Genomic DNA, 13,862 nt, shown 5'->3' on the forward strand with positions numbered 1-13,862 from the left:
CGATGATACTCGAAGTGGGAGGTTCGGTGAACTCATCGTACAGCACGCACGCACGCACGCACGCACGCACGCACGCACGCACGCACACACACACACACACACACACACACACACACACACACACACACACACACACACACACACACACACACACACACACACACACACACACACCGAGGAGATAACCTAGCGGAGTGGTAGGGTCAACACGAGAACAATAGGTTTTATCCCCCCCATTCTCTCTCTCCCCCTTACAATTTTGGCGTCCACCGCCAGAGGCCGGGACGATCGGTACCGAGTGGAGAGGGTGGAGGACACGTGACCTCGAACTGGGTCGTGTTGCGCTTACGAAGCGCCGCTTTTTTTGTTTTTTGTTTCCCTTCCGCTCCGTTGGCGGTGGCGGCGTCGACAAACTCTGGGCAACGGGAAAAACTTCGCGGGCCGCTGGACGGGCCACATCGCTGAGCGCACCTTTCGTCCAGTCGGCCGGCGCCGCTTGCGTTCGTGGCGCGCCGCGTTCGTCTTGGTAGCTTGTAAACGCAGTTATGCGGTGGAGCGCGTTTGATCGGCGACGTTAGCAGGTTTCGGTGTCATCTGCTGCTGCAGGGAGCAGCGGTGACCGTCACAACATAGCTTCTAGTTCCGCGCTGCAGCTGCGTCCTTTCCTCACGATGTGAACACTGTATGTACTGCTGTGCTTCGCGTTACCGCTGACTGTGAAAAGGGATTCAGCGCAACCTTGCGCTCGCGACATACGTGTATGCGATTCTCGGATACGTACTCCGGGCTGACAACGACGGAACCGAGCGGACGACGATCGGCGCTGAAAGTTGGGGATAACGTCGCCTCTTCCGCGCCGCCTGTCAGGAAGCGAGTTTGGTTCTCAAGCGCGCTGTCAGCCATGGGTCTCAGTGACACCGATGGAAGGTGAGCTTGGCAGCTCCTCGTGACCATGTTTCTCTTATTTCGTGTCTGCCCTAAAGCAGGTGCACGGTGTAGCTGCTCACGACAGCTTCAACTGGCTGACACCTTATAGTACGGGCATAGAGCCCGCGCAAAGGCCGAGTTGATTCCTCGACCTTCTGCGCGTGCTGAATGCCCCCAGCGCTTTGGGCCGTGTTTTCTGTGAACTTGTGCGTATACATGGCCGTCGTATCAGTGACGAAGTGAGTCGCTGTGATTTTAACTATGCATCTCTCGCATGATGTAAATATGACCTGGCTACATTGTTTACTGTTCTGAGTGACATGGCGTAACTGATAACTGATCGTGCATTCGCAATATATTGACCATCTCAATGCGTCGTTGTGCTTCTATTACCGTCCCATGCATCCTCGAGGAAACGGATGCCGCTTCGAGGGGGCGTTATAGCAACGGCCTCTTGCGTAAAGAAAGTGGGCAGATATTATCAAACGTTCAGATCGAAGTGCGGCGGGGGTGTTCGTCACATCGTCATGCGACTCCCATTGAACAGATAGGCGGCGATTATCTTCGCCTGCCCAGAGAAAGGTCAAATTTATTCCTTCAATAGTTAATATGCTGCCGCTGCCTTGTGAAAGCGCGACACTTTCGGCCTCGTTAGATTTATATGGACAGGCATAAGTTCTGACTATCGAAACAAAGGCCGGTATCTTTCCAATCGTTCAACTTCACTCCCCCCCAATGTCACGAGCCTCTATTGTAATTCGTGTGAAGCAAACTAAAGGCGGGTGAGGCCTCTCTGCGGTGGATCAGTGGTGTCAACACTTGTGATTGTAAGCGCTGGCAGCATATTTGATTCACACTGACATTTCGAAGGGGTCAAGACGCGAAAGATCGCATGGAGCGAGGTTTCGTTCAGGGTAACCACCATGTGCGTTAGTGCCTCTTTTAGCCAAGGTCTTATTATGGGACCATGGCGGAGTCAAAGTGGGGTTGAAGGGAGGGTTCTACCACCTCGAAGTGAACTTCTGCCTACGCACTAATATGGGACGTTTAGCCATATTCATGCATAATATCGCTGCCCATGGCACTCCTCACGTGATTTGGGCCAAATCAATGGCAGCTCACCTGTAGGGAAAAATAACTAGAAATGCGCTGCTCTCGTGCGGCATCTCAGCTGTGGAAGCAGGTGTGCACGCTGTTTTGAGAACTCGTACAGACAGACAGACAGACAGACAGAAGACAGACAGACAATGAACTTTATTTGATCCTGAGGAGCTTTCGCGGGAACCCCTATCGGGGACCCGCGGAGGCCGCTGGTCGCGTCCAAGTCGGGGCTGGGACACCGTGATGTTCCGCCCTTTCTTGGGCCCTCTTGATTGCCTGGATTTGTGCCTGGAGCGATGGGCTCCGGAGTGCCTCTTCCCTGTCGGCTTCGCTGGATAGAGGGCCGTTAGGTAACGCGGGGCATTGCCAAAGCATGTGCGCTAAGGAACAATAACTCTCATTACAGTCCGGACAGCTTGAGTCAACGTCTGTGGAGATACGACTGAGAAAGCCGCGCGAGGGGAACGAGCCCGTCTGGAGCATTCTAAGTGTAATTGACTGAGACCTATCTAATTTCGGGTGAGGAAGAGGACAGGCCCTTCTATTAAGCCGATAGTGAGAGGTGATTTCATGAAACGTAAGAAGCGGATCGTTATGCTGGATTTCATCCTGACCCCATAAAGCATCCATGCCGCCGCGGCGCGTTAGATATCGCGCACGGTCATGGGCAAGCTCGTTGAGGTTAGGTACGTGCTGATGAACGTCCGCACCCATATGGGCGGGAAACCAAGAGATGAAGTGAGTGCCAGGGTCTGTTCTTTTTTCTAGAATGGAGGCAGCCTCTCGCGCTAGGTTACCCGATTAAAAAGCTTTGATGGCCGCTCGTGAGTCTGTGAACACGTTGGTGCGCGAGCGGTCGGTCATGGCCAGGGCTATGGCGACCTGTTCTGCAACTGCGCTCGTAGTTAACCCGACCGAGGCTGAGGAGCGTAATTCCCCGTTGCCGTCAATGACTGCCAGCGCGAACGTGCTAGACTTGCCGTACTGAGCCGCATCGACAAAGACAGTCGATTCTCGGCGGCGTTCTGTAATATCGCCCGTGCTCGGGCTTTTTGACTCCCTACATTGTATTGCGGGTGCATATTCCGAGGGAACGGGCTGACCACAAAGGTTTCCCGGACCTCCCTGGATAAGGTGATTTCCCGTTCAGCAAGCATTCTAGGAGCCATGCCAGCCTCGTCTAGGATGCGTTTCCCTGCCCTAGTTGACGACAGCCTGACCACCTGGGCGGTGACCTCATCAATGTCGTTGTGCATGCCGAGTTGTCTTAATTTGTCAGAGCATGTGGTTACTGGTAACCCCAGTACCTTTTTGATGCTCTTACGGATGAGAGTGTTTAGCTTATTTTTTTCCGTTCTAGTCCAGTTAAGGGCCGATGCTACATAATTAATGTGGCTCATTAGGAAGGCATGATGGATCCGAAGTAGGCTGGCTTCACCTAGTCCCTTTCTGCGTCCTGATACTCTAGTAACAAGTCTCAGCATGCTTTCGGTTTTGGCCGTGATGTGCGTGAGGTTTTTGGCGTTACATCCTCTCGCGTCAATCAATAGTCCTAGGATTCTAATTGAATCTACTCGTGGAATGCGCTGTCGATTTCTTGCAAAAAGGGCGATGGGAATTTGATCCAGGTGCGGAAGTCTCCTAACGCCTGGCCTGGCCGGCCTGTACAGTAACAGTTCTGATTTCTTTGGAGAGAGTTGGAGGCCTGTGCCTTCTAGGTAGGACTCCGTTTCGTCTAGGGCTGATTGCAGCGCGTTTTCTACTTCTGCGAGTGATCCTCCCGGGCACCAGATCGTGATATCGTCCGCGTAAAGCGAGTGGCCTATATTGGGCAGGGATCTTACAGACTTAGGTTATTTGCGCGCGCCCTTGTGGGTTGTGTCAGCTTGTATGTGCAGGTGAAACCAAATGGTTCTGAAACTTTCATCATGTTACAAACGGCACGTGGTTTCTAAGCTCCTTACTTTGAAGCGCACATGCCTTCGCGCAGTGAACGCGAGTTGTTTGGCAGCCATGCGTTTCACCCTGCAGCCGCGCGTAGAGGTACGTGATGAGCTTGTTGAAACGGCAACCTCGATGGAGTGTGCCCCAATGAGTTGTAAATAGATGTGCAAGATACACTATCGGGCCACGCGTCTTTGTGGGCCATCGGAGCAGCATTCGGCTGAAACGAGCACATCGCCGGGGCGATTGGATCTGGCGGCGTTTCTGGGCTGCTCGAGAAAGTGGTTGGATTTCCTCTTAACGTGGAAAATGCAAGCGGTACGCCATTCACCGATGAGAAAGAGTGCTTCTTTAATGGAGCCCGCTTATGGAGGCACTCTTCAATGCGCCAGTAAATCTGCAGCGAAAGTTAACGTTCCGGGAACGCCGATCTTGTGCGTGTCGGAGAGAAACGATGTAAGTCGTGCCACGTGGTCGTGCGCATCTCACAAGCACCGTGCAGGCCTTCTCGCGAAAATGAGTGGCTGTTCAGTACCGTGTGTATACCTAGGGAACGAATGTATAATATTTGCTTGTGGGCGTATTTCTATTCGGGTGCGTTTACTGAAGCTCGTTGTAGCGCATCTCGATCCTTGACAGAAAAAAAAAATAGTGGGAGGGCGGGGGGGGGGGGGGGTGTTGCTTACACGCACCATCAACCGTACCGTATAATGTCGGAGATCGAAATCCTCCGGAATGGTTTGTGCCCGTGACTGGCAGCCATGGGAGTTTCGTGCATTCTTGCTTGCTTGACCCTTCCTCCACCACCCTGCCCATACTTTGGAGGTCGTCTTTCCCTTCGTCGTAGGAAGGCGAGTAGTCCCATTTTCTCATCAGTTCTTGCAAGCAACGTCCTGCAGCGATTGATCGCTTGGAACTCGCAATAACCGCGCCTGCCCCTCTCATTATAGTTACCTCTTAGCCACTGTGCGTTCCTTTTCTTAGACATTGTTCATTATTGGAGGCAGAGTGGAGGGCGGGGGTTGTACCGGTCTGTCCTGTTAGTCTCGACATTATTACTGACTCCCCTAGGTGCGCATTTCACACATGCATCCAAATTTCGAGTGTTATAAGTTCTTCCGTATTGCGTGCTCTTTACGGGTGCATATTAACCATTACGCTCGATGCCTGGTCGTCAGAGAACAAATGTAAGCAGAGGCATATTTCGTTGAAAGGGAAACCTTCTGAAAAGCTCTATTCTTGCAGCACTCACGGCTTCACATTTCCTGCGCCGCACTGATTTTGCTCAAATCTGGCTTTCTTGATTTTGCTCCACAGTACAGCGACTCTTACTCGCGGCATGCAGCGTCTAGCTTTCAGGGTAGAGTAAACCTTGCTGCTTAGGTGCAGACTTGTCTGCATTTCCCTGTAAACAATGTCATCCGACTGTCGTATCGTGTTCATCGCTATATACATTGAGAAGAAGTCCTTGTTCAATCACCCTTGCAGTGGTGCTCCAATTAATGGAGATTTTCGATGAAAACCTGCCTTGCATGGAAGGAACATGGTGAAATAAAATGAACACTCGCAAAATAATAAAAGTATGTAACAAAATGATCGAAACTTGACGTTTCGGAGCCCGCACGAGCAACACCATGCAGTGGCTCTTGTTTATGTGCGAGTGAGATGCCGCAGTGCGCGTGCGTATATTTCGGGCATATATATTCCCGCGTTTCCTGCTTGCCGCATATTCCGTCCTCAAAACCTGCCTTTCGCTGAAACCGCACGTGCCATGTTCGCACTTGTCACTAATATTTCGCCGCAGTACATACCTTGTGTAGTACAGTGAAGCAAGCATGCGGCGTTTTCTCTTCGCACAGTAATAAGAATATATATATATATATATATATATATATATATATATATATATATATATATATATATATATATATATATATATATATATATATATATATATATATATATATAAAATATAGTTACACAATTACTGTTGTACCGCTCCAGGTGACTCGAAAAACTATTTTTCTGCTCCAGAAATTGCTCCACATCTTAAACTGGCTGGACGACCATTTCACTTGTATGGAATGAATGAACGGTTTTATTTCTGAAAAAAAAGAGAAAAGGACATAGAAAACTGCAGCGAAGCTAAAGGCCATTCGTCCTGACGGGGCTTCGCTACTACTTGGCCTTGTAAGAGACACGCACCCACCATATTCGGCAAACAGTGCTATTGAGTGCACCTTATAGTATAAATAAAGGAGCAGCAAAACTATGTGTAAACACACGAAAAATAAAATAAATACATCGGCAACAACGATATCTACAACATTACACGACATATGAGGCGCACGGATCCGCTGTGTGGTCCGTTCTGCGAACGCGGAATAAACGTTCCATTTGGAAAATCTCGATCGTGCTGCGCCTGGTGCCTTTGCGTGTCTTGTGCCTCTGTATGGTCTGTGTTCTAAGGAACTGCGCTCGTACACACGTGTCTGTTGACAAGACTGATATTCCGAGTCGCTTGGAAATCCCCCCCCCCCTCCCCATACTCTTCTTTGCCCTGGTCAGTTATACGCTATAAGAAGCGGAAGGCAAGGGAAAGGCGGATGTCCTCCTGTGCGTCTGTCGGTCGTATACGTGGTATCTTTTACGAACGAATCACCGCCCTCTGACCAATGGAAAATACCAAATGGAACGAATTTTGCTCCTGAAAAGCGCACCGGCCGCTTCTCTCCGATAGTTCTACGTAAGTGTAGCCCTGGGCAGGACATTATGCATATGTAAGGCTTAGGTAAGCTTCGTTTTTGTTGTCGTTACGCGCGGCTGTTGTTATAACGTGCGTATTCAGCCTGCCTGCCTACCTTTGCATGATTTTAGGGCCGAGTAAAATGTTTCCTAATGTACTTGTGAAACCGCTTATGTATACAGTACTCTATATAGCTTCTTCGCTGTGCTCGCGGTAAGAGTTTGGTCATATCAGAGTTATAAAAGTGATTGCCGCAATGCTTATTACACTGGAGCTTTACTGCGCTTGTGTTTTTCGCTGCACACGCGTGGAGTGCGACAGGAAGTCGCGTGGCTTTCTCAGTGGATAAACTTTATAGAACCACCGTTCGGCAGCAGCGCACACGTCGGTTGTATTATCGCAAACGAAACAGTGCAAACAAAACAGAACTTTGAAATGAACATATCGTAGCCGCGTGGTCATACAGCACGCTCGAAATGAGCAAGGAAGGAGGGTGTCCCGTTTTTTTTTTGTTTTTCTCACGCACTCTTGCGTAACGGGATAAAACGGGACGCCTCGTACAAGTGGGACACTGCCGTGCATCGTGCCCCACTTGACGTTAGAAGTGTCCACTGTTGTGCTCAGTGATACGTCGAATACATAGATTTTCTTTAAATACGACCTGTAGCGATAAATCTGCGCCGTTAATTGTCTATGCCAGTTTGCTATATGGAGTTGAGCCGTTTCCGTTTGGGTTTGTCGGTATCTGCCACGAAAGGAACGCCGGGATCTAGGTATGAGAGGCTCCTTGCTTGGCTTCAACACACGTGGGGGGAGGGGGGAGGGGGAAGAAACACTGCGATGATTGAAATTGACGAACTGAAACTGGCGAAGACGTAATTTTTTTTCCAGCTGTACGCAGGCGTGGGTACTGTTCGCGTTTGATATAAGTGTTCGCCCCAGCACGACTTAGTGGTTGGATAAACAAACGAGTTTTATAAAAGGATGAACCATTTCGCTAGACGGAATGCTGCCAGCCCCTTTACCCCCTTTAGGTGTCGGTTTTATTAAACGCTGCTATTCCATTTTATTCTTGCCTTGAAAACGACATTTCGATACGCGCCTGTCGAGGCAGCAGCAAACTTTTTGGAAATTCGGCACATTTCCATGACCTGTGTCGGAGTGCAACCGGCGAGCACAACTGTAATGAAACCCAAAGCCGGACACTGGTGGCAGGCCTGCGCATGAACTGCATATTTAAGCTGCTGCTCCTTTGTTAAATGCGCTTAATGGTCGCTGTGTCGAGAAACGGGTCGTCTTGATTTTTTTTCTAACCTACAATGAAGACACCGTGGACAAACTGGGCCAGTTGCGACATACTCATTGTTTTGAGCGTTATTATCACGGTGAGTGAATGTGCCGCGTGAGGACGAGCACAGTGTGCCATGTCTGCATGTTCGGTCGCTTCAGTCGTCGAGGATTGAAGCCAGACTCGGGTGCCTCGCCTGCCAATTGGTGCCTCGCGAGGCGACTACTTCGATAGGCCACGCACATTTCCGTTGTAAATACCAAGGCTATTTTTCGCAAGTAACCTTATACAAAAGAAGGAGAATGGGTTGAGGGACCCGTTGTTTGTTGTTGTTAGACATACCCTAATGTGGCCAACAGATGACGAAGCTAAGGAAAACGTAGGGGTCGTCATTTGTGGTTTGTGATTGAGCCGTAGTAATTGATATATAGAGAGAAAGTGAATTCAAATGGACGAGCAAACTCGGCGCCTATGGAGACTGCACCCACGTACATCGCACAACCCTTCCACGAGTGAGTTTGCGAGCAATTATGCTTTCCCTTTTTCTTGACATTGTTTTTCTCCGAAAAACAAAAGTATACATGGAGTCAATCGCGCCTGAAGCCGTGGTTTGTCTCCTCCCAAGGGCTGGGTTGGTGAAGTGCGCTGTCGCGCGAATGGTGTTTGCGATTGGGCGATAACTGTTTGCCTTCCACTCGTGCGCGCCATTCTTTTGCCAACGGCCCCGTCCCTCCGTTCCTTCACTTCTCGCGTCCACACCTTTCTTCTCGCTGCGCCGCTTGTGGGTTAACGACTCGGCCGCCCGCGGCGTCCTCCCACTGTGAGCGGCCCGCGCGTCAGATGCCACAACCTCCTTGGATGCCACCACTACTCGCGAGTTTTGCTCGCTGTGGGGCACGCGAACGTCAGCGAGCGTTGTCTACGTTCACGTGTTTGCATTACAGGCGCCCTTTATTGCTGTTCTTGCATCGAACCACGCTGTCTCCCGCTTTTTTTTTCACTGTGCTCGGCAGAAGGGCATCGTGTCCAGTGTGTAGAACCGCAATCCTGTTGCTGTACAAGTTTTCCTGTCTACTCCATCCAGAGGGGCCCGTCAGCTCTGAAGGGGCCTGTCAGCTCGAGGTAGTGACATATTATTGCGATCATGCCGGGTTTTAAGCCTTGAAAGTAGCATGTGCCGCTGACTGTTCGACGCGTCACAGCTGCGTTGGTGCGTGTTTCGCGCTCTTCTTCTCCTCCTGGAGGCCCGTTCGTTGGGTTCACCGAACTAGCGGAAGCATCCCCTCCTCCTTCGCGGGACGAAAAGTTGGTGGCGAGCAGCTCCGCTAGCGCGCAAGATGCGAGGAGTCGGCGGCGCACACCTTGCATCCTCGAGTGCCGCGAAGGCGGTGTGCGCGCAGGGAGAGTGAGCGAAAGCGAAAAGAGCCCCGCATGGCCATTAAAGCGAGGCGCCTTTTGTCCCTGCGATGGCTGCCTGGATGGCGCAGGCCGTTGCTCGCGTCGCGCAATGGCCCATTGTCATTTGTCCCTGCCGCAGCCGCCGGAGTCGAAAGAAAGCTTCGCGTTATTATTTTTTGTCTTCTTTTTGTGCATTCCGTCTACGGCGCAAAGGTGTAGCACAGAGTTAGGTGAAAATGGCGCTGTCTGTCCGCCCAGCAACCCCGGACGGTCTGCGTAGAGCGGCTCATCATTCGGGCCGATCTCATTAGCCGGACATGTGGACAGGTCAATGATGTGTTGAGTAGGGTCGGCGCGGCTTGGTAGATTAGCCACAGCTGGTGTGTGAGTGTGTGTGTTTGTTTGTTGGGGAGGGTGTGAAGAAACAGGGTTCTTGGCGTCGTTGTTCTGCAGAATTCCAGTGTGACACTGCGCGCAAATTTGAATACTCGTGGACTTCTCACGGCCTCATTATTTATTTACTTACTAAAGCACGAAAGTGTGCGTCTTGTCGCCAACGAGCCTCTGTGTGTCATTCTCGACTTTTCTGGAACATCCTTGTCGTTCCCCGTTATTAAGGAACGGGGAAAGAGGAGAGGGAGAACGCTTGTCTATAGTCTAACTTCGGTGTACTCGAAAATATACGTGCTGTAAGTTGACATGCGAAATAGCTAAGTGGGCGTACCATTTGCTTTTTTCCGCGTACGTGGCCAAGATGAGGATGTTTTCGGACCTGCGAAGACAGAACCGATTTGTGGTACGCTACTTGAAGTGCAACTAAAGCGCACTGCACGATTGTTGTGGCATCAGCCTTCGTCGAGATATGCTCGAGAATCGAACCCACAACCCCTTTCTCCGCAGCAGAACACCAAATAGCCTCAGAGCCACTGGAGCCGAGCCAGGCAAAAGCGGGATGCACTTTCATTCGCATGCCATTGTGCAATGAACAATAAAAGCACGTTGGAAGGAAAAGGGCGCGTACAGGCCAGTTGACTGTCGGAATAAAATTCCTCGTGGCGGAGGGCCCGCACGAGTCACTGGCGTGAAACACTGCCATTTATGCGGTCGTGGCAGCACCTGACGTGACCCACCGAAAAACGTCCACCGGCAACAACGAAGATGGCGTCGAGTGTTCGTGACTAAAAGGGTCATTATTCGCGGTGGCCTATGAGTAGTGCCCGTACGTTGTCGGACCGTGGACGTCACGCTTTATATCTCCGCTGTCCTTCACTTCTGTGCCCACTGCGGACATATCCTACCCGTGGCTACCTCTGTTATCGCCCTCCAAGCGATACGGCTCTGTCGATCTCTTTAGGAGCGTTGCGCAGATATCGCCGGTCAGCATCGAGCGGCGGCATTTGCGCTCACACGTGTATACATACGCCCGCCTTTCGGGACCTGCGGCGTCACCGCAGTAACTGCCATTAACGTGGGCCTTTTTGCTCCCATCCCCGTCAATAGACAGTTATAGTTTAGCGGGTTTAACGGAATAGCGGGCTTACCGGAATAGCGGGATCGAAGTGCGCATGCGCAGGACCGTAAACGACCCGTAGCGTTTACCGTACGCACGCTATTTTTCAGATTTAGCGTTACCGTGTTTGCGTGGTTAACGTAGTGTACGTAAAACATGGCGGCGGTTTTCGACGCCCGCTTCGAACTGAATTTAGCGTTGATGTGTACGGATCCACTTCTTTCGTAGCAAACGACCGTGCGAAATGGCTTCGCTTGCCTTCAGGTAGCTTCGACGACACTGTATTACGGATAACTTAGCGTAGTTTTAGAGATCGCTTCCCATTTCGAACGTCCCTAGGCCTATCTAGAAGATCGGTGTAAACAAGTCTGCAACATGAAAATTTTCGCTTTTGTCGCTTAGTTCATATTTATTTACTTTTATTTTCACTAAAAAATGAGTAATATTGCTTCGTGCGGGGATACAGGCGAGCATTCCCGGTTTTGTTCTTTTCACTTTTTTTTAACGCATTCACCCTTCGCTAGGTGGCGCCACCGTCCCGGCTTGGGTACGTAAACCACGTAAACGCTATCCCGCTAATCTAAAACACGCTTTCCGCAACCAACGTTTGCGTCACGGTAACGCTATTCCCTTAACCCCCGCTATCACGCTAACGCTAAACTATAACTGTCTAATATCTCCGGGTTTGCTGGTGCGGCGTAATATTTCATCTTGCTTCAGCGTGATGTGGAATAATTATTCCTCCTGAACTGCATGCTCTAGGAAAAACAAAAAAAAAAAAAGTTTTAATTCGGCAGGGGGCGTTTAATTAGAAGGCTATTTTTTTATTTCACTAGCATCAACCGTAAAATTTGGTTTTCTTCATTGTTTCTTTCTATAAAAACTGCTAAGCTCGAGTTCAAACTCTTGAAACAAAGTAAAATACTCTTGATTACCCGCATTTATGTGTATTCAACACCATGCTGCACCTCTTAGAGGTGAACTATCGCGAGTCTTAGGGGCATTTTAAGATATGTCACTACTGCATCTTTTAGCGATGTGTATACACTTTGTTTGCTATGCGAACGAGCGCATGAAAAACGACTGCACGGCGCTTTTCTTGCGCTCTCTCATTGCTTACCATGGCCGCTGTCCAAGGCAATCTGGCCGTACTTCGACGGTATGTGGTGCCGTTCAAGCGGCACTAAAAAGAATTAAATTGTTCTCTGAGGAGTGCATTCACGCGTTAACGAGTGCGCTACAGCGTTCCCAGTTTTACGTGAATATAACTAGCTTGCACCTGTGTGCTTCGCGTGCTTTCTCTATTTATTTATTTTGCACAATTATTGAACACCCGTGGTCAATAACCTTACAAATTAAGACGCTTAATATTAGTGTCCAAAGCCAACACCGTATATGGTGTTGGTGTTCACATTGGATGTTTGTTAAAAACAAACTTTTGGAGTCGGTTCGAGACTGTGGTTCGCTTCTTCAGCAGGATGACAGTGAAGCGCGACTTTGATAGTGGCGCGACAGGCCGCATACATCAGGTCCCGTGGTTATAATCGGCAATGTCGTCAAACAAAGAGCAGAAAGGCTTTCAAAAGCGCGATAACCGCAGTGCGCAGATGATTTAACACTAGGATACCTGTAGGCGTGTTCCATTGTTTCGAGATTTCACCACTTCCTGTTTGATAGGGTTCGGCCACCGCCGATTTTCTGAGAAGTTCCCTTTGCCCCCCCCCAGATAAAATGATGTAATATACTAGAGAAAATGATGTAATGTACTAATCATTGGCGGATCCGTGACGAGCTGATACCGTTCTGCTATCGAGCGTTATCACTGGGAGGTTATTCTTCCGTTTGAAACAACATCGCCGATAGACGTGTTATATCGGTCGCTTTCTGAAATCAACGTGTTTTGACTCTGGGATGCGCACTTATTCTCGCTCACTTTCGATAGGATATAGCGCGCTAGTGCGTCCCTGCTCTGCTGTCGCCACTTGTGATATTCGTGCTGGCAAATTTTGCAGCGTTGGTTCTTCGACATAAGTTTCGATGGCTTTGTGTGTCGTTCCCGGTTGGACGATAACAGAGGCCACATCGTAAATACATACTGCCGTTGGTATACGCTCGGAATGTATGTAACGGTGAATCTTGCGGGTACTTCGGTCGATTTGGGTCACGCTTACGTTATATGTCGGGGCGTCGTAGGTCTTTTTTTTTTTTCATATGCGGGTGTATTTTGCCTAATTAAGCGTCAGACTTCTACAGCGTATTCGACTGGTCGTGTCGGAGCTCGAGGGAAGTGCTGCGCAAATCGTTAATGCTTTGATTTAGAACAAGTGTGCACACACCGGCTGGGCAATCTGGTTTCTTCATAGCCACTGAATACTGTTTATTATCGTAGTAAGGCATAATTACTGCATGCGTATACACGAACTTGCAGCGCTGTGAAATAAACAACCGAAGCTATAAACAGCCAGCGGGCTGAAAAAGCTGAACAGAGAGGGAACACAAATATGAGACTGTTTCGTCATAGGCCTTGACTTTTTTAAACGCGTCTCCGAAATCAGGTCAGGGCATGCTGACGGCGATAGACGATATCACCTTGCATGGGTAATTGCTATACTTCGGTTAGTGCCCTTCCGTTAGTGATAGAGAATGTGCACTCGAAAAGAATAAAAGCTCCTGCTTGTGTGACAGAAAGTATGCCCGGGCTTTGTCGGTGATAGGCATTGACAACCATGAAACCGTCGTCACTGATGTGACAAAGGGCGTTCGTAACCGCCTTGCTTTGATATGTAAAGTGAGTGCACAAAGCGCAGCGGGAGGCGCTGTCACTGTGTGCGTGAGAAGCCTCTATCCTCACTGCTCCCTTGTCCCGGTGTTCGACGAGGGATCGTGCATGTGCGTGCGACCATGCGGGAGTCATTGGCTCAGAGATATCGACGGCCATCATTGTGTCA

The 13,862-nt window shown here is 49.8% G+C and overlaps 1 protein-coding gene across 3 annotated transcripts in view; it reads left to right on the forward strand.

The window, feature by feature from the left end:
* Positions 1–13,862, forward strand: part of LOC119400664 (ecotropic viral integration site 5 ortholog) — a 230,934-nt gene that overhangs the window by 111,518 nt on the left and 105,554 nt on the right. For 2 of the 3 annotated variants that reach the window (XR_005185154.2, XM_037667687.2), the window contains exon 1: positions 404–927. The exons of the other annotated variant lie outside the window; for it this stretch is intronic. Coding sequence is in view for 1 of the 2 variants with exons in the window: in XM_037667687.2 (XP_037523615.1) it covers positions 761–927 (167 nt within the window). In the remaining variant the exon portion in view is untranslated. Of the gene's footprint in view, positions 1–403; positions 928–13,862 lie in introns of those variants that run through there. 3 annotated transcript variants of the gene reach the window in all.

The sequence above is a fragment of the Rhipicephalus sanguineus genome, chromosome 1 (assembly GCF_013339695.2).
Source record: "Rhipicephalus sanguineus isolate Rsan-2018 chromosome 1, BIME_Rsan_1.4, whole genome shotgun sequence".
Taxonomy (NCBI): domain Eukaryota; kingdom Metazoa; phylum Arthropoda; class Arachnida; order Ixodida; family Ixodidae; genus Rhipicephalus; species Rhipicephalus sanguineus.